At 42.1% G+C, this 20,449-nt stretch overlaps 1 protein-coding gene across 2 annotated transcripts in view; it reads left to right on the forward strand.

Annotated features, from left to right (window-relative positions):
• CEP112 (centrosomal protein 112) overlaps nt 1-20,449 on the forward strand; it is a 3,283,222-nt gene that overhangs the window by 143,220 nt on the left and 3,119,553 nt on the right. For both annotated transcript variants that reach the window (XM_044085107.1, XM_044085108.1), the window contains exon 3: nt 12,667-12,857. In XM_044085107.1, the coding sequence (XP_043941042.1) occupies nt 12,667-12,857 (191 nt within the window). The remainder of the gene's footprint in view (nt 1-12,666; nt 12,858-20,449) is intronic.

Below are 20,449 nucleotides of genomic sequence, written 5' to 3' on the forward strand. Positions count from 1 at the left end.
AACATCTCTGCTCCTAGCAATAACTTCAGCAAGAAGAGTCTCAGAGTTACAGGCACTAATGGCTGTGGAACCTTTTATTATTTTCCATCCGGACAGGGTTTCTCTAAGTACAAACCCAACATTTCTGCCTAAGGAAGTGTCCAGTGTGGCTCTTAACCAAACCATTCATTTGCCTACCTTTTATCCAAACCCACAGAATAAGGGGGAGAGACTTCTGCATTCTTTGGACATACACAGACTGCTACACTTTTACTTGGACAAAACTAAAGCTTTCAGAAAAACTGAGCAATTCTTAGTGTCATATGCTGCAGGATCACAAGGAAAAGCTAATTCAAAGCAAACTATTTCAAAATGGATAGACCACTGCATTAGTTTCTGCTATTCACAACATGGCAAATCAGTGCCTAAGGGCATTAGGCCACATTCAACCAGAGCAGCAGCCACTTCAGCAGCCTTCCTCAGAGAAGTACCAACCAAGGACATTTTGGAGGCTGCAACTTGGACTTCAGTGCACACTTGTACAAAGCACTACCACTTACCTCTTTACTCTAAATCCAGAGCAGGCTTTGCCACTGCAGTTCTGCAGGGCCTCATAGCTACTCTTAATTCTATTTAGGCCCAGCCACCCAACCTCTGCTTTGGGATTCAACCCAAGTGTAATGACTGCAACAGTGAAACAAGATGAACATAGTACAGTTGTGTACCTACCATAAATGTAGATGTTTGAGTGTATTCACTGTTGCAGTCCAGGTTACCCTCCCACCATCCCCCTTTCATTGCTGGGACTTATCTGTACTTCTTTATTCTATACAACCTATGTGGTGTACTTGCTTGTAGATTAAGGTAATGTTTATGTTAGTGCATACTTTTTTATGAGCAGAATTTTTTAGCCTACCCTTTTGGGGGTACCTGACATCTGGGGCAAGAAAAACTGAAGAAAATGGCATCGGCTGCATCTTTTATACCCTTGAAGCACTGATGTCAGGGAAGAGGCGACAGCAACCGATGCCGGACCAGGACTTTGTAATTCAGGCCGACTGTGGGTAGCCTGCCAGGAGGATAACCCAAGTGTAATGACTGCAACAGTGAATACACTCGAACATCTACATTTACGGTAGGTACACAACTGTACTTTTTGGTACCGATTCTTAAGAATAAGGGTGATGTGCAGAGCTGTAGTAATTACAGAGGGATTAAATTGTTCAGTCACAGCATGAAGTTATGGGAAAGAGTAGTGGAAGTTAGATTAAGAAGGGACATGATGATTAGTGATCAGCAGTATGTCTTCATGCCAGGAAAGAGCACTACAGATGTGATGTTTGCTCTGAGAGTGTTGCTGGAGAAGTACAGAGAAGGTCAGAAGGAGTTGCATTGTGTTTTTGCAGACTTAGAGAAAGCATATGACAAGGTGCCTAGAGAGGAGTTATGGTATTGTATGAGGAAGTCGGGAGTGTCAGAGAAGTATATGAGAGGTACAGGATATGTATGAGGGTAATGTGACAGTGGTGAGGTCTGTGGTGGGAGTGATGGATGCGTTTAAGGTGGAGTTGGGATTACATCAAGGATCAGATCTGAGCCCTTTCTTATTTGCAATGGTGATGGACAGGTTGACAGACGAGATCAGACAGGAGTCCCTGTGGACTATGATGTTTGCAGATGACATTGTGATCTGTAGTGAGAGTAGGGAGAAGGTGGAGGAGATCCTGAAGAGATGGAGATATGCTCTAGAGAGAAGAGGAATGAAGGTCAGCAGGACTAAGACAGAATATATGTGTGTGAATGAGAGGGAGGATAGAGGAATAGTGAGGATGCAAGAAGTAGAGGTGGCGAAGGTGGATGAGTTTAAATACTTGGGATCAGTAGTTCAGAGTAATAGTGAGTGTGGAAGAGAGGTGAAGAAGAGAGTACAGGCAGGATGGAGTGGGTGGAGAAGAGTGTCAGGAGTGATTTGTGACAGACGAGAACCAGTAAGAGTGAAAGGGAAGGGTCTACAAGAGGGTAGTGAGACCAGCTTTGTTATATGGGTTGGAGACAGTGGCATTGACAAAAAGGCAGGAGTTAGAGCTGGATGTGGCAGAGTTAAAGATGTTAATGTTTACACTGGGTGTGATGAGGGTTGACAGGATTAGGAATAAGTATATTAGAGGGTCAGCCCAGGTTGGAAGCCAGAGAGGCAAGATTATGTTGGTTGGGACATGTGCTGAGGAGGGATGCTGAGTATATTGGGAAAAAGATGCTAAGGATGAAGCTACCAGGTAACAGGAAAAGAGGAAGGCCTAAGATAAGGTTTATGGATGTGGTGAGAGAGCACATGCAGGTGGTTGGTGTGACAGTGCAAGATGCAGAGGACAGGAAGAAATGGAAACAGATGATCCACTGTGGTGACCGCTAATGGGAACAACCGAAAGATGATGATGATGACATTCAATTTTAATAAACTTATGTGAATTATTTGTGTGAGTGAGGGTATACTGACCAATATGTTTTTGTAATTATAATTGTAATCTCTGGCCTTGGATGGCCTTCAGACATCAATAATGTTTATACACACAGGGATGTATAAAACCAGTACCTTGTCAGGTCGCACACATACTTGTTTAATGCCTCAGTTTGTCATGTGTATTGATATGTAAATAATGAGTATGTATGAGAAGCACTTCTGTGGCAAGGATGAAAAATTGCTGTGGAAGAAAATGTTTTGTCCCTTATGCATATGTTTGTATCCCAAATTAATTTTATCAGCGTGTAAATTTACACAAACAATATGTCTGGTCATAAAATGTGTTGCATTCAGCTTTTTACCTTAAATGAAGACAAGACAATTCTTCTTCTCTTTCAGAGGTATTTATTACACACGTGTGGGAGCCCCAAGGAAAGTACCAGGGAGACTCCCCGAACAAAAGAATGCATAATCTTATGCTGGTAATACTGCTGACAGTTCAAAAATATAAACTAGAACAATTAAATTAGTACAAAAGACAATTAACCAATCAGTGGTTTACCCATAGGCTTAAAGCAGTTCACTTTACTACATCTTTAGGCAGAAAAAGAAAATCAGATACACTTCCATATAAGGCACATTTCCTGCTTTCAAGCAGGCTCTTGTTTTTCAGTACTTTTCCAATATTCACAGTTTACTCAGAGTTCGCAGTACAAAGTCCATCTTAATGCATGCAGATTGTCACATACTTAATTTCCTTAAACACATACTTTGGCCATTCAGCCGAAAGGTGATGATGATGACATTCAGATTTAATAAACTTATGTGAATTATTTGTGTGAGTGAGGGTATACTGACTAATATGTTTTTGTAATTATAATTGTGATCTCTGGCCTTGGATGGCCTTCAGACATCAGTAATGTTTATACACACATGGATGTATAAAACCAGTGCCTTGTCAGGTCACACACATAATTGTTTAATGCCTCAGTTTGTCATATGTATTGATATGTAAATAATGAGTATGTATGAGAAGCACTTCTGTGGCAAGGATGAAAAATTGCTGTGGAAGAAAATGTTTTGTCCCTTATGCATATGTTTGTATCCCAAATGAATTTTATCAGTCTGTAAAGTTACACAAAAAATGTGTCTGGTCATAAAATGTATTCCCCCAGTACATGTCTGCAGCATTAAATCACCTATCAGTTACAGCAGCAGACAATCCTCAAACTAATACCAAGTGTCAAATTAACCTTCCAGTTCCAGTTTCCAAAACTGCTTTCCTCTTTGTTTGGCACTGCTGCTGTCCTGTTAACATCATTCAAATGTGGTTGGTATTGTTGTTCGGGTTTGTGCATTGCCAGTAAGTGAGATAACAGGCATTGGCGGGAAGTCATTTTTAGCTTTTGCTGTTCTTCCTGATTGGCTATATCTGGTAGCAGAAGGAAAGGTGTCCAATTTATGGCACAGAGATGGGGTGTTGAAAAGTCCAGAATCTTCATTGGACTCCTTGTAAAGCACTACAGCCAAAGGCTTTTCCAGGAGGACTATACAGGCTCCCAGTACAAGTCTTAGGCTTGGAATAGTCTGACCAAGGCTGTCTCCAGTGTGACTGGCATTCCATGCAATGGAGAACAGTGTAGGCATCACTTTAATTACCTGAAAAGGTATGAGAGGGATGCACTCAAACAGTGGCTGGATGAATTCAGGACTGGTAACATCCCACAGTTGTGTAAGTATGCTCATAAAGATAATTTATAGTAGATAGGTGCATATACAGTAGGCAATACAGTTATGCACAATGCTGTTCTCTTCTCTTTATTCCACAGCCAGTGCAGAGATTATGGCAAATACAGAGGCTCATGCTGAACATCTAGAGAGATAGAGGGAAGCAAGGAGTATATATGCATCACAATTGAACTATTATTGTAGCGTTTACATTTACTTTTCTATACATTTGTAACAAAATAAGCAGGCATATCCTAACTGTAAAAGCAAGCATGCATGCTTCAGTCTGTACCACTAGCCAACTGAATGAGTCACGTGTTTACACAAGTGGCATAAATGCCCTGCTGTTATAATTGGACTATGCGTATGTGCAGTATATGCACATTGCAAGGATTGCTTTGAGCAATCCTTAATTATAGTTTGCAGTTGTTAAGAAGTATACTTAAATGTAAAAGTTCAGATAAAATGCATTAGCACAACAATAAAGTATGTCACATATGATGGTACTAATTTTATCTCTATTTTTTTCTAACCCATAACCTTACCTATTTTTTCTTTTCTTTTCTATGTGTCATCAAATTGTTTCCATATAATCCGTCTGTGACAAATCACAAAATGCTTTATAGCACAGGGAGGTAGGTGAACCCCAGTGGCTCAGCCTGCCCCCCCAACTTGCTCTGGTACTGATGCCCAGTTCATCAGGGACCCAACCTGGCAGTACTGCCTCTGCTGCCCCTACATTACCTGCACTCTCTGGTAGTACAATCCCGGCAACTGGTGCTGTGGTACTCTCCAGGAGTACTGGCAGAGGTGGAATTTTATTACCCACCAGGAAATGCCAGGGTTGGTGCTAAGGGTCTTGCACAGCACCATTTGTGCACGCCTATGCCAGATGGAGATGCTGCTTTCAGTTATGGTTCATAGGAGAAGATGTCAGGAATTCCAACAGCCAGTGGAGTAAGGGGACAGTGATGACAGTCCTGCAGGTGAAGACTAGATTCTCACTGTCCCCATGTTTAACGGGCATGGGCATATTTTTTTCATCCCTAACCCCAGTCATGGTGTCCCCCAACCTGTCATGTTCCTCACCGTGCCTGTGTCTTGTATTGTTTGTTTGAATCTTCTTCTCAACTGCCCTGCTTACCTAACCCAGAAGTGCCTATGCTTCTTACCCAACATTCCTCTCTTACTGAAGTAAAAAAAAAAATAGGCATATGTCCCACAAAACAAAATATTGCCCCATACATAGCTTTCAACTTAGCACACGTCTTCTTGACACAATTGATATGGTCCAGTTGACTATACAACATGATTGTGGTGTTGTCACCCCTATTTGTTGAGGTAACAGACCAAATTCAGCCACTATTCTATACATATTTCCATTTTACACCGTTAAAGAAGTGGATAGCTATGGTTCTTTCCTATCTACCTCCTGCACATTCATATGTTGCTTTCCCTTTGTTTTTCCCCCTGCTTGTCCCCCATTTCACCAGTTTTCTATCTACCCAATTTTAACACCTTTAACCTGGCCAAAAAATAGAATCACACACAACACACAAGTATTAAAAAAGCAGTGGAGCCCTTCACATTTTGGCCTCTGTATGTGAGTGGAGTTTGGCATCTTGCACCAATGCTAAGCAATGCTGAATGGGTCTTCATTAGTGCTGCTACCTCCACACAATGGCTCTTAAATATGCTGCACTAAGGTAATACACAGTGAATGTGGAATAAAGAATGATTTCATTGCATTATGCATACATATCTAAAACTATTAGATACACCTGGATTTGAACCTTACATAATCTGGGCTCCAAAAGAAATCTGTCAATGCATTTATAGTTGCTGCCACAGAGTCAGCTAGGCAGCAGCAGGTGGGTTTCTTACACACTGTACTATCCATACTGCTGACTGCAGCATTTCCTTGCTTAATGTGTTTGCACAAGGGTAAGCAAACCAATAGACCTGTGTATCTCTCACGGGCAACCATTTTGCCATCGATCACATAAACCAGCTGCTTGGCGGTGTGCTATGGAAGGTGCACAATAGCATGTGTTACCTATGTTTACTGTCCATTTAGTCTTCATCTCATGAAAGTATGTGTAAAAACACAAAGAGGGAAGGCCCTTCCCTCTTTGTTCAAGAGAAATCTTGACCGGTGGATGGGAGATCGTAGGTTTACCCCGGGAATCATCTCTATGTCACTGCTGGACAGAGGCACAACAAACTAATGTTCACATTATTTCTAACATAAGGGGTGGCGTAAGCCACATAACTTTGGGCTAGGCTTATAAATGCCTTAGGGCAGATAGCCTAGTATAAACCTATGAACCTATGAACCTTTTAAAGGAATGAACACATATTTACAGTGTAGCCATGTGTTACATTCACCCATGCTCTTGAAACTTGGTCTCTCAGAACTTATTCCCAAATATTTTAGCTACACTACAGAAATAAATAAAAAAATACTTTATTATATATCATGGACATCTATATAGTGACAATATACAATCAGATTTTCCAATACTTTTACAAATGTGGACAGCTGTTTACATATAGTTTGCAAAGCTGTCTATATAAAGTACACCTGCACATTGTAAACACAACAGCAAATGCTGCACTTTGCACACTCATCAATCTGGTAACAATGCAGATCTTTAATATCTTGACAGTTAATGTGGCTAGCTATCCATTAGATTCAGGCCTCTCGACATCTTCTCTCAAATATCCAGTGGTGATGTCATCCATTATAAATTGTCCTGCAGCCTTTTAAAAGTCAGACTTGTGCCATGGCACTTGCTTTAAGTACTGAGTTCTCTAGTCTGTACTTAGGTAGGGATTATATTCTCACTGCAGGTAATGTGTGTGTGTGTGTGTTTGTCTCATCAGAACAGCATAACCATGTCCTACAGTCCCAGGGAGTGCCAATATTTTGACAGCTGTACATGCCTACACATCCATTTCATTCAGTTTTCCCAATATCTTGTCTTAAACTTCCAGTGATGATGATGTCATCCACTATAAATTGTCCTGCAGCCTTGTAAAAGTCAGAGTTGTGCTGTGGTGCTTGTATTAAATGCTAAGGTCTGTAGTTGGTGTACTTGGGTAGGGGTTCTGTTCTCACTGCAGTCAACTGGCGTGTATGCTTACTTGGTTGACATTCAAGAGACCATTTCACACCAGCACATGGGACATTATGCCATTACCATCTTCTTCTCACCAGAATCTGCTGATGAAAGTGTTGTCCGGTACTATAAAACAGACTTGTGTTGTGGCGCTTGCATTAAGTACTGTGCTCTGTAAATAGTTAGGGGTTCTGTTCTCACTGCAGTCAACTGTGTGTGCATTCAACAATTACTATGGTGACAGTTTTCAAACAATATGCAAGTCCACAGCTATGTCAAACCCTCTTCTGATCATCTTGTTATAATAAACAATGATGATGTCATCCTGTATAACATGCACTCTGACAGTGCTCAAGACAATCTTGCTATGGCAGTGACATTAACTACTGTGTTTGCAAGCTACTTTATCTACACACAGGTGTTCTAATCTGACAGCAGGCGATTTGTGTGTCTATACATACAACTATTACTTTTTGAGACAATTTTACACAGGGATATGACTCCACATCCATGCCCTGCACTCCTCCCAACATGTTCTTCTCAGCATACATGATGCTGTCATTCTCCATAAAGTGCAATGTGACTGTTACAGTCAGACATATGTGGTGATGCTACTGTAATATTGCATAGCATTCATATTCTGTACCTACACAGGTGCAATGTTCAAATCAGGCTACAGCTATATGTGTGTGGCTGGTGGTACATTATGGTTATTGTTTGATCTTTGGAATAGATCTTCATTTCACTACCACTTGGGGTATCTTTCACATAGTCCCATGTATCTTCTTTTTTTCCTCTGGACACATGATATCCTTCCTGCAGAGAAGTGGAGGACATCCTTTTGTCAAATATGCATACACACATCATAAAGCAGATTCCATTCATAACCGTCTGCAAGCCATCTCCAGACCATTACTTGTGTGATTGCTAATTATGTTATGGTGTGGTGCACATGTCCCATATGGACAGTGGCAGGATGTTATACAATCCAGCAAATATACACATGCACACAATAGTCTTACTATATTCCATAACACAGATATAGTTTTTTTTTACTTGGTTATCATTGGACATCCTCCAAGAGGGTCTTACTCAGACAAATGACTGGTGCCAGAAACATGGCCTCAAGCTAAATACCAAAAAATGCATCACCACCCCCTTTGGGGAGAGTGACGTCCCCACAAATGATCACATTAATAACAATGTCCTAGCACACAATCAGTCACGAGGGGTTTATGCACTCAAGTTTATAGCAACCTAACTTTTGACCACCATGTTGCTTCTGTTGTACAGAAAGACTTCTACATGGTCCACCTCATAAGTAAGGGTATCTCATCCAGGGACAAGGAGGTTACAACATCCCTGTATTCTTCCCTTATAAGGCCCATTATTGAGTACAGTGCCCCTTTTGGCATGTACCTCGCAAAGCACATGCAGCAGCTGAAGGGACCGCATAGGTTCCTCACCAGGAGAATCCAGGGCCTCAAACATCTACCATACACAGATAGTTTAAATCCCTATCCCTCTACTCTGTTTCATACAGACTCCTCAGGGGTGACCTCTTTCTGGCATACAAGGCGATCACGGACCCCACCTTGATGGGACTGCTGCATGTCCGCAAGTTAAGCTCCACTCATGTAACCCACACGCTTGGCATCAACCTGGTCTGTGACATCAACAAGACTTGTTGGCAGGACAGATTTGTGTCCCATAGATTCTCCAATCCATGGAATAACTCCCTTTCCACATCAAGAAGTATACCTCTTTATCCTTTATTAAGAGCAGCCTGGATAACTGGATAAAAACAGAAAATATACCCCTGGGATTCCACCCATGTCCCTGCTGGACAGGGACATTGGGTGCTGATTTTATCTAAACATGGGTTCAATTCTTGGCTAGGCTTATAAGGGCCTCAAGGCCAGTAGCCTAGTAACCTTCTATGATCCTGTGATATTATAATGGCTAGGATTTCATGTGATGTTAGCCACTAGCTGAATAATAGCCTGTGACCTTATGAACGGTTGACATGTCAGTGTTGCTGTCGTTGACGTGCCATATTGAGGTGTGGGTGTACAATATAGCTACAAGAGGCTATTACAGTATGTGATGTGAGCTAATGCTTAGATGGCCATTGCATTACATGTGCTTTCTATAACAGCTGTAGTAAACTGTCCCCTGAGAACTGTTGACATATGTTCATAGTTTCATAGGAGGTTGCTGTACAGCCCTTACAAGCTTAGCAATGTTCATCCCAAGTAGATTCAATTGACTTTACTAGGTGTATGTAATTTGCAGAATGTGTCTATGGTCAGCACTGACTACCCCTGTCCATGAGGTACATGAGTGCTGCCCCCAGGGTGAATTTGCAGTTTCCCATACATTTGTCTAGCTTGCACTTGAATAGGCTCAGTGAGAAGCTCTGCTTCACATGATCTGGAAGTTTATTCCAGAAGAGTGGCAGTCTCTGGGAATTGTAGCTGTCTGTCAAGTGTGTTCTGTTAATCTCACAGGCTAGGTTAAGATCCCTAGAGCTAGCTACTCTTGTGCCATTAGAGTTGTGGATGTGCAGCATTTCCATCAGAGCAGGGTCAAAGACTGCCCTGTAGGCCAGCGACCACTCACCTCTCAGCAGCCCGTGCGATACAGAGTACAATGACAGGGCTTCCAGTTTATCCACGTACGATATGCCATGGTGTGGAGGCCCTGTATTTTCTTGGTGAGAAGCCCCTGTGGTCTGTTCAGCTGGTGCAGGTGTTTAGTAAGGTAGTGGTCTGATGAGGATCGAGTACAGTGGTGTTATAACATCCTCAGACCTGGATGTGATGCCCTTACTTATGAGGTGCACGATGTAGAAGGCTTTCCTTGCCACTGTGGAAACTTGGTGGTCGAAGTTCAGATTGTTATGTACTTGCATTTCCCAGGTCTCGCACCACTGGGTTAGAGCTTAGGGGTGGTGTAATCATTACTGTAATTATTGGGTAATTCCATTTTGCCAAATGCAATAATAATAGTAATAATGTGATCTTTTGCATTTTTGTAGACTGTGGCTTTGACACCACTCGTTTGTCTGTGTTAGCCCCTCCTGTAATATAGTAACATCATCGGGGGACTCAATGATTGCACACAATTTACAATTATCAGCAAACATGGTAAGCCAAAGGCCATCTACTTTTGCCTGGACTTCCAAGAAATAGACTCAGAACAGTAAAGATCCCACTACAGATCCTCCTGGTATGCCACTGATGACGGCGCTACCGGAGTAAGGAAATATGTTCTGTCAGTGAGCCAACTGGCTGCCCATCTAGTGATGTAAAGGTTAATCCCCAATATCTCAGTGATGCCTGACTGGGGGATTGTGTCAAAAGCCTTGGCCAGGATAAGATAGGTGGTATGCACAGTCTTACCTTCATCTAGGTCTTTGGTGACTTTCTCATAGAAGTCTGGTAGGTGTAATAAGCATGATCTACCCTTAATGAAGCCAAATTGTGTTGTGCTAGAGTTTGACAGTCACCTATGTTCTTGTTGATAAGGTCAATGATGATTCTTTTCATGGCCTTGCAGATGAGACTGGTTAGACTTATGGGTCTGTAGTTCCCAGGGTCAGTTGATGACCCCCCTTTGTGCAAGGGGATTACTGTTGCTGTTTTCTACTCCACTGGAACAAATACAGTTCTCAAGGTATGGTTAAAGAGGACACTAAGCTGATCTGCTAGGTCCTGTTTTAGATTGCTTAATAAGCAATCTGGGATGTTATCTGATACCATTGAGGCCATGTTTTTAGCCTTGTAGAGCATAGATACGACCTGATCTCTAGAGATAGTAGGCAGAGGACTTTTGTCGGGTATGCTTTCGGGTATGGCCAGAGGGGCCAGGGGTGTGAAGTTTGCACCAAGTCTGTCAACTAGTTGGCAATTTCCTGTGATGAAGCTTCATGCTTAGACTCCTAGCATTAAGTAGCAGAGCCTTGAGTTTGCCTCTAGTGGATTTTCCTATGTCAGAACTTTTGTTGCTTTGGCATTGCCTACTAAAGGCACTATGGGAGAGACAAGCATGTTTGCCAGTATCAAACAGCCTAGAGGACACAGGTGCAGACCATTACTGGCAAACCAGTGTGGCCTGTTGACCATGTCTCCTCAAGCTGCAAGATACAGAATCCCCCTGGACTGACACCAGAAGCTAAGCCAGTTGTTGAAGTTGCTCATTTTTTGTTCATATTATGGCATTATCCTGGATGATGGTACATTCTACATATACATTCACTGTGTAGTCTGTACTATATCATGTCAATATGTAATTAGTGTTCATGCTACAATTGTCTTCATTGAGGTGCCCTCATCTGCTGTACATTACCATGTTTCACCTGTCCTCTTTCTCTGTGTTCATTCCTGCAATTCATCTGTTTGGCCCTATTCAATACACACACTTCCACTGACTGTTTGTTTATAATATAGTCTATGTAGCCTTACTAATCATATACACGACTTTTGTTCAGTATGCCTGAAACAGGTTTCCACAATACTCTGCTCTGTATACACTTTCATGTAATGTGTTTGGACTATATACATTGCTGCATTATTAACCCTGGTAATCATTGTGGAATTTTGCACAATCCCAAAGATAAATTTATTAGAAGGTAAACAGGATTACACGTCTTCTGCTGTCCGTGTTGCTTTACATGGTTTTCTGGCCATCAACACTGTTGCTAGCCACAAAACCTCACTTGTTTATGTTTAAGAGCAGTGTGGGGCATGAATATGTAATTAGCGCTGCTGCTCATTGCGCAAACACATAAACTCTGTGTAGGCTTCATGTGGAGTTTATTGAATCCCCAGGTGTGTATATATTTATAATAAAATACATTCTATATGCATACACACATCTATATATATATATATATATATATATATATAGTAATTCAGTCAGATCCAAGTCTGTTTAGTCAACAAAAGTTTGTTGACAGGTGTGTGAGATCTCACAGTTCTTCAAGTTGGGGAAATGCCCTTTCCCCTGACATTGTGAGATCTCTGAGTTAGTATATATATTTAAATTAGCAGGGGGTGTGGAGGAGTGCAGGCAGGCTTAAGCCCCCTGGAAAAATGGTGTTTTATCCTTTTAGTTTAGTTTTGATTTTGGTATCCACCATACCAATGTGTTTTCCTGTTACCAGTGTTTTCTGGTCATTGTTTTGGATGTCAGCATTTGGGTCTGTCAGTTAAATTCATTACACCCATATAAATAAATGAAATAGGAATGTGTCAATTAAGACTTTAAAAATTGTCCCATATTTTGCTCAGTTGCATTTTTTATGCATTCTATTCACTGTAATTAATATAACCCCATATTTTTGTCACTGATTAACTTGTAATATTCCTCCAGACCGCCAGAGATGTGCACTTTGGATTAAGAAGCTCTGTGAACCTTCAGGGGCAGGTACAGGAATCACTGGGAGGAAGAATCGTAACATGTATGCAAAACTGCTGCTACACATGGTCAGACGAGGTGTAATAGAAGGACCTTTTGCACAACGACCTGAACCGGGGATGCTTAAAACATTACCTACTTATATGGTAAGCATAAAATAAAGGAATTTGTTGTGTATATGGTAAGCATAAAATAAAGGAATTTGTTGTGGTAATTATGACATGACATGTTCTGGGATGGAAGTAGAAAGTCTTTTCTAGCTGTGATACCATTTTGCTGATTTGGTTTATAAAATCGCTTGTTATTAGAACAAAGGAGAAAAGGTGTTTAACTATCCAATAATATAATTCTGGTGTGGTCCCACTCAGCTGACAAATACTTGCAATGTGAAGTAGTTCATCTTCATAGCATGAAATCCGCCTCCCTTCTTAGAGGCAGGCATCCTAGTTTCAAAAGAGTAATTTCAGCGGGTGCTTTTCTGGCACCTTCCTAATGCAATAAATTAATAATTAATTCCTTACCCTCATGAAGCTTTACATGGGATCCTGTTGACTTTTTCTTCTAAGGCAGCTTGTATACATTTATGTTTGAATTAAAACACTAGAGTTATCACTGAACCCTACTTTTCATATGGTAGGTTCTGCCATGTCATTCAATTTAACAGTAACAAAAAGTGTTCAAATAATATAGGTGACTTTGTTGGAAGGGTCTGAACTATGGACATAAGGGTTAAGTGGTTTACTGACTTAGTAAGCACTAATGATTTTAGTAATACCAGCATGTGAAGATGCATGCAAAGGGTATTCTGAGAGTTCCTGTTTATTAATCATATTTATAACAAGACAGGTGTAGCTATTGCCTCGTTAAATCTTGCTAGGGTTTTCAAAAAAAAAACTTTATATACATTTTATGCCCTTTTTTTGCAATGTATTCTTTGAGGAAGGGGCAGTGAAGGACCAGGTGACATCTTTATATGAAGCTTTGGAATATTATTGTTCTGTTGGAGGGAATGCTCTTCATATGGATCATAATTACATCTGTAATCTTTGAAAACTAGCAAAAGGTGGTTTCTTTGGTGTTCAGTCCAACTTAGAATTTGCACCCTTCTCCATATGCCTGATGAACATCAGCATGATGAGAACATAAGGTGGCATTCATCCAAACCATCTTCTGGTACTTCTTGATGCAGGTGGAAACAGATGCCTATCTTTGTGTGCTTACTGTGTCCCTGGAAAGTAATATCAGTCTGTTTCAACAACAAGAGCTGCTGTTGTGGACATTTCTCTTCTTTCTTATTTTTTATTAAGTTACTGTAGTTAGTGAAGCTTCATGCAGTGGGGTTAGAGGGTTGTGTAATACAGGCATAGGTAGAGCAGGCCTAGTGTGATATGTCTGCCATTGAAAAGGAATCCAAGTGCATTTGTAGGCATCGGATTCCCCACAGGGACTTACTTTTATGGTGTGTGTTTTGCTTGAGCCATTCTAATGACATGTCCTTATGTAGAGCTTGTGCTAGTGTCAATAAGCAGACTCTGAAAAGAAGACAAAAGGTTCTTCAGCATTATCTAAGGCTGCCCCATTAGATAATTGGACAGCACCCTAGAAAGATAAATAAGATGGAGAAGTGAACCCAATGAGAAAAGGATTGGCGAGCGATCAGAGGTGCTATGATTTTCCAGCTGATACCGCTAGGTTTGAGAATGTTGACATCAAGGTGGCACTTGTGCATACCCTCCCTGTTATGTCTATACAAGTGCTGGTTAAGTAGAACATCTGTGGTAAAAGTGTGGAATTCTCAGGCATGGATCCTGATTATGAATCTGTCATTCTGAGGACCCTGTCTTTGAAGATTTGGGTACCTGTCATTTTAGAAATCTTACAATTGGCAGGTCAACAGTTTCCTCTGCCTTCCAGGTTCCTGTTTAGGATTAGCAGTAATTTACTCAGCTTTTCTTCACCACAAGCTGACCAACTATCCACCTGAGGAACTGTACCTCAGCATAAGAGGAAGAGGTAGCCCTATCAGCAGAGATAGCCAGATACATCTGATCCAGAAGGAAAAGAGGAAGATCATACTTGCCAGTCCTAGATGTTTGCTTCCCTTGGACATGACTCAGATGATGGTGACACACTGTCTTCTAATTCATTACCTGACATCTCATATGCAGATAACTTAGTTCTTATGAGGACCCACATAAAATGGGAAAGTAGGGAGTTTTCAAAGGTCCAGAGATGATTTACAGACCTTTTAGGCCTAGAACTACTAAGATTGTGGATATTCCTTGCTTCTGTGGTTGCTTTTGTCACAGAATTCCAAGAACTTGACTTCCAGGAAACCTGACTGGTTTTATAGGGTTCAGATCCATTTAAATATGCACATAAAAATTTAGTGGCAGATCCAGTTATGGTGTTCATAGATGCTTCCAAGAGGTTGTAGAATTTTTCTATCCAAGAAGTCTCTTCCCAATGACCAGAAAAGTCAAGTCTTGTACAGATTTGGTAAAAGGTTCATGAGGTGATGATTAGTGATCAGCAGTATGGTTTCATGCCAGGAAAGAGCACTACAGATATGATGTTTGCTTTGAGAGTGTTGATGGAGAAGTACAGAGAATGTTAGAAGGAGTTGCATTGTGTCTTTGTGGATTTAGAGAAAGCATATGACAGGGTGCGTAAAGAGGAGTTGTGGTATTGCATGAGGAAGTCGGGAGTGTCAGAGAAGTATGTAAGAGTGGTACAGGATATGTACGAGGGTAGTGTGACAGCGGTGAGGTCTGCGGTGGGAGTGGCAGATGTGTTTAAGGTTGAGGTGGGATTACATCAACGTTCAGCTCTGAGCCCTTTCTTATTTGTAATGGTGATGGACAAGTTGACAGACGAGATCAGACAGGAGTCCCCGTGGACTATGATGCTTGCAGATGACATTGTGATCTGTAGTGAGAGTAGGGAACAGGTGGAGGAGACCCTGGAGAGGTGAAGATATGGTCTAGAGAGTAGAGGAATGAAGGTCAGCAGGACTAAGACAGAATATATGTGTGTGAATGAGAGGGAGGATAGAAGAATGGTGAGGATGCAGGGAGTAGAGGTGGCAAAGGTGGATGAGTTTAAGTACTTGGGATCAACAGTTCAGAGTAATGGTGAGTGGGGAAGACAGGTGAAGAAGAGAGTACAGGCAGGATGGAGTGAGTGGAGAAGAGTGTCAGGAGTGATTTGTGACAGTCGAGTACCAGTAAGAGTGAAAGGGAAGGTCTACAAGAGGGTAGTGAGACCAGCTATGTTATATGGGTTGGAGACTGTGGCATTGACAAAAAGGCAGGAGTCCGAGCTTGACGTGGCAGAGTCGAAGATGTTAAGATTTGCACTGGGTGTGACGAGGATGGACAGGATTAGGAATAAGTATATTAGAGGGTCAGCCCAGGTTGGAAGGTTTGGAGACAAAGCCAGAGAGGCAAGATTATGTTGGTTTGGACATGTGCTGAGGAGGGATGCAGAGTATATTGGGAAAAAGATGTTAAGGATGAAGCTGCCAGGTAACAGGAAAAGAGAAAGGCCTAAGATAAGGTTCATGGATGTGGTGAGAGAGGACATGCAGGTGGTTTGTGTGACAGAGCAAGATGCAGATGACAGGAAGAAATGGAAACAGTTGATCTGCTGTGGTGACCCCTGATGGGAGCAGCCAAAGGAAGAAGAAGAAGATCAGCTACAATGGTCTTTCAGGACTGTCAGCCATCAGACACACAGGGTTAGATATCAGGGTGAGATTCTTCACTAGTTGGGAATGAAATTAGGAAAAGTACCTAATGTCACTCTGAAGGCTAACATTATCATGTCTTCTCAGTCTGCTATACAGGCAAACGGGCAAAAAATTAAAGGTGGATATGTTGCTGTGGATGCAGCATCTGTCTGCTGACATGGGAACTGGTAAAAGTACCTGTCTGAAGATACAACCCTTTCAAGATAATGTGACGCCCCAGGTTCTTATTTTTCCTTTGGACAGGGAGCTGCTGTTTGAGCTCTTTTCACCTGAGATCTTTAAAAAGCTAGAGGAAAAGGGCAAGACTATGGACTCATTTAAGGAGCTGTTCCATCTGCCTGCGTACAATTATAATACGGGTCTTGTCAAAGAATTGTCTTCTGTGCTGCCATCAGGACAAAGAAAAGGAAAAGGGAAGAAGGCCTTTTAGAAATGAAAATGGGATTAAGAAGGGACCCTGGGGGCCTTCGGGACTGAGCTTCTGCCTGTGGAGAGCCTGAGTGCCTGTGACAATATCCATCCTGTAGCTCTCCCTACCTCTTCAGTCCCCCCCCCACCCACTTTGCCAAAAAAAAAGCCTTCCCCAGAACTGTACATTTTTTTATAGAAAAAAGGGGTATAAGTGGATGCTGCGTACTGCAGTACTTCTCTGGCCCATAATTTCAGATGATGCTGCTAGTCCCAAAAACAAAGATATATGGTACTGCGTCCTTTGGAGGAAGTCCTGTAGTAACAAGGATGGAAGGAAGGGCTATGGAGGTCAGTCCTTGATCTTTCCAATATAAAACAATTTCTAATATTTCTAGAGTTCCAAATGATGACATTGCATGCCTTCCTACATCTTCTGTTTCCCCGTGCTGTGATGGTTACCCTGGCTCTAAAGAATGCCTGGCTCCACATTCTAGTATACAAGAATGAGAAGTGCTTTATCAGGTTCAGAACTTGGGGAATTCCACTATCAGTTTACGTCGTTGTCCCATTGCTTTAGTTACTGCAGTCAGGATCTTTGAAAAATACCTGTTGCCATTAATTACATACTTCAGAACCAGGTTTACATACGTATTTCCTCACCTGGATGACTACATGATACAGGCTTGAATCTTGGAATGAGGTAGAAATGGCACCTTCTTTTACCTCATGTTATCTTCAGAACCCAGGATTTACCCTCAATCTTCCACTTTCCAAGTGCCATCTGCGTTTTTTAGGTGCTCTCCTGGACTCGTATTATCTTTGACACTCAGTAGGATCACAGGAAGTTACTAGGCTATTGGCTGTGAGGCCCTTACAAGCCTAGCCAAGAATTTAGCCCATGTTCCAACAAGTCAGCACCTGTTGCCTTTGTCTAGCAAGGACACAGGTGGAATCCTAGGGGTGTAGTTTCTGTTCCCCATCCAGTTATCCAGGGTGCTTAAAAAAAGATAATTAGGTATTCTGCTTGACATGGGGAGGGAGTCTATTCCATGTAAGGGGGAGTCTCTGGGACACAAATCCGTCCCACCAACTTGTGTTATTGATGTCACAGACCATGTTGAGGATGCGAGTGTGGGTTGCGTGAATGGAGGGTAACTTGCAGATATGCAGCAGTCCTATCAAGGCGGGGTCTGAGATTGCTTTGAACACCAGACAAAGGTCACCTTTAAGGAATCTGTATAAGACTGAGTAGAGGGACAAGGCTTTTAGCCTATTTGTGTAGGGTAGATGTTTGAGGCCCTGGATTCTCCTGGTGAGGAACCTCTGTGGTCTCTCCAGCTGCTGCATTTGCTTTGTGAGGTACATGCCGAAAGGGAGGTTGTACTCAATAATGGGCCTTAGAATGGAAGACTAAAGGGATGTTTTGACCTCCTTGTCCCTGGATGAGATACCCTTCCTAATGAGGTGGGCCATGTAGAAGGCTCCATGTGTGTCTTCCCCAGGATAAAACAATGTTCCTGGGCCATTTCTTCTTCAAGATATGACCCAGAAGAATTCAGTTTCAGCAAGGAAATTTCTGATTATCCTGGGGACATGGCATCTGTGATGGTTCCCTTAGCAGGGGTGTACATGAGAAAACTTGAGTGGTATCACAAAGGGTGATTAATCGGCACACTCAGAACACTGAATGGACTATTCCTTTGCTCCCTTGAATGAGGTAGGAAATCTCTTGATGAAACCACTAGGTACAGCTCATTCAAGGTGTTTCTTTTAAAGATTGCCATGAGGTTTACACCCTGAGAACAGATACCTTGGACACTGTCTGGAAAGCCCATTCTTCCATCATGGGGGTGTTAGAGTACATGTAACAGCAACTGCTTCAAGAGTCGCAGTAACATTAAGGAGATGATGGCAATGATCCTAGTTATGTGCCAAGTGACTTGTACGTTATTTGATCCAGAACTGTAGTAGTGTGGCACATAAACAGACATGGGGGAATACATTCCTATAATCTCTGCAGGCTAGCAATGCAGGCAAACGCCATAGCTCTGGAAACTGGTATGAATATGAGGATATCGTGTTTCCATGCCATCCTATCCAAGAGGAATGTGCTAGCAAATCACCTAAGCTGGACAATTGCACATGCACATAAATGGATACTAGACCTTTTTCTGGACTTAAGTCACAGGTGGAGTTACCATAAATAAAACTTTCTGATTCCCTGTGTAGCAAACAACAGAGAACATTCTGCAAGAAGGCATCCTGCATAGAGGCTTGTGTAGCGGGTGCCTTGCTCTTTCTTCAGTCAGGCAGGTCTGCTTATGCTTTCTCTTCTTTTCCCCTTCTGCCGAGGGAGATTCACAAAGTAAGGAAAGAGAGGCCAAAATGATACTAGTTGCACATGTTTGGTCAGGGCAGCATTGGTTTTCCCTGTTGACATAGATGACAGTGAAAAAAAAACAGTATTTCCCTCAGCATGGGAACCCCCTTGATTAAATGCAATGGGGATTTGACACACCTGACCTGCAGACCCACAAGTTAACAGCAGTCTTACTTTTCTCAGAGGATGAGCTAAAGCCATAAGGGAGACTAAGAGGCTTAGCACTAGGAAATCAGACCTAGCTAAATGAAAAAAGTTTTCCCTTTGGTGTCAAAGGATGACTCCAGTCCACAGGGAAGTGGGAGTGCCTTTAATTCCTCAGTAACCATCAGATCAGATTACAGCAAGACTAGAGTATTCTTCAGTGAAAATGCATCTGTCTGCTGTTTCAGCTTGCATGCCTGTGGACCTATCCTTTTAGCCTAACAGTTGGTACCAAAACAGTTTCTCACAGGGGCCCTGCATTTCATGCCCCATGGAAACCTTTAACTCTGCCTTCAGACCTAAACTTTGTGCTAGAAGGGATACCCCAGGCTCCCTTCAGACTGGTTGTTGCAGTACCACTCATAGGTACAGGCAAATTATTTTCCTGTGGCCCTGTCGAGCAGAGCCACAGAAGTGATCCCTGGGCTGAAATTCCTATCTCCCATCCAGTCACCAAGATTTTGTTTGATATAGATAGGTAGTTTGTTCCAGAGTATGGGAAGTCTCTGGGACAGAAATCTATCCCTCCAGCATGTTCTGTTTATTGTGGTGACAAGGTTTAGGTCCCTAGAGCATGTAGCTCGGAGGGATTGGGATTTCTTTAAGTGGAGCATGTCCAACAACTCTGGGTTTGACATAGCTTTGTATGTTAGGCAGAGATTGCCTCTGAGTAGGCGATATGCGACGGAGTAAAGCTGGAGTTTTTTGAGACGGTCTGCGTAGGGCATCTGTTTGAGGCCAGTAATCCTTTGTGAGGTATTTCTATGTCCTTTCCAGTTGTTGTAGATGTCCTGTGAGGTACATACCAAAAGTGGCACTGTATTCTATAATGGGTCTAGTAAGTGATGAGTAGAGGGGAACAATGACCTCTTTTTTCTAGGATGAGAAACCTTTTGTGATGTGTGCCACGTACAAGAATTTCCTGACTACTCTGGCAATGTGATTATCAAAGGAGAGACTACTGTTCACCTGTGTCCCAAAGTCTCTTATCG

The sequence above is a fragment of the Protopterus annectens genome, chromosome 10.part0, assembly GCF_019279795.1.
Source record: "Protopterus annectens isolate FY-2018-M chromosome 10.part0, PAN1.0, whole genome shotgun sequence".
Taxonomy (NCBI): domain Eukaryota; kingdom Metazoa; phylum Chordata; order Ceratodontiformes; family Protopteridae; genus Protopterus; species Protopterus annectens.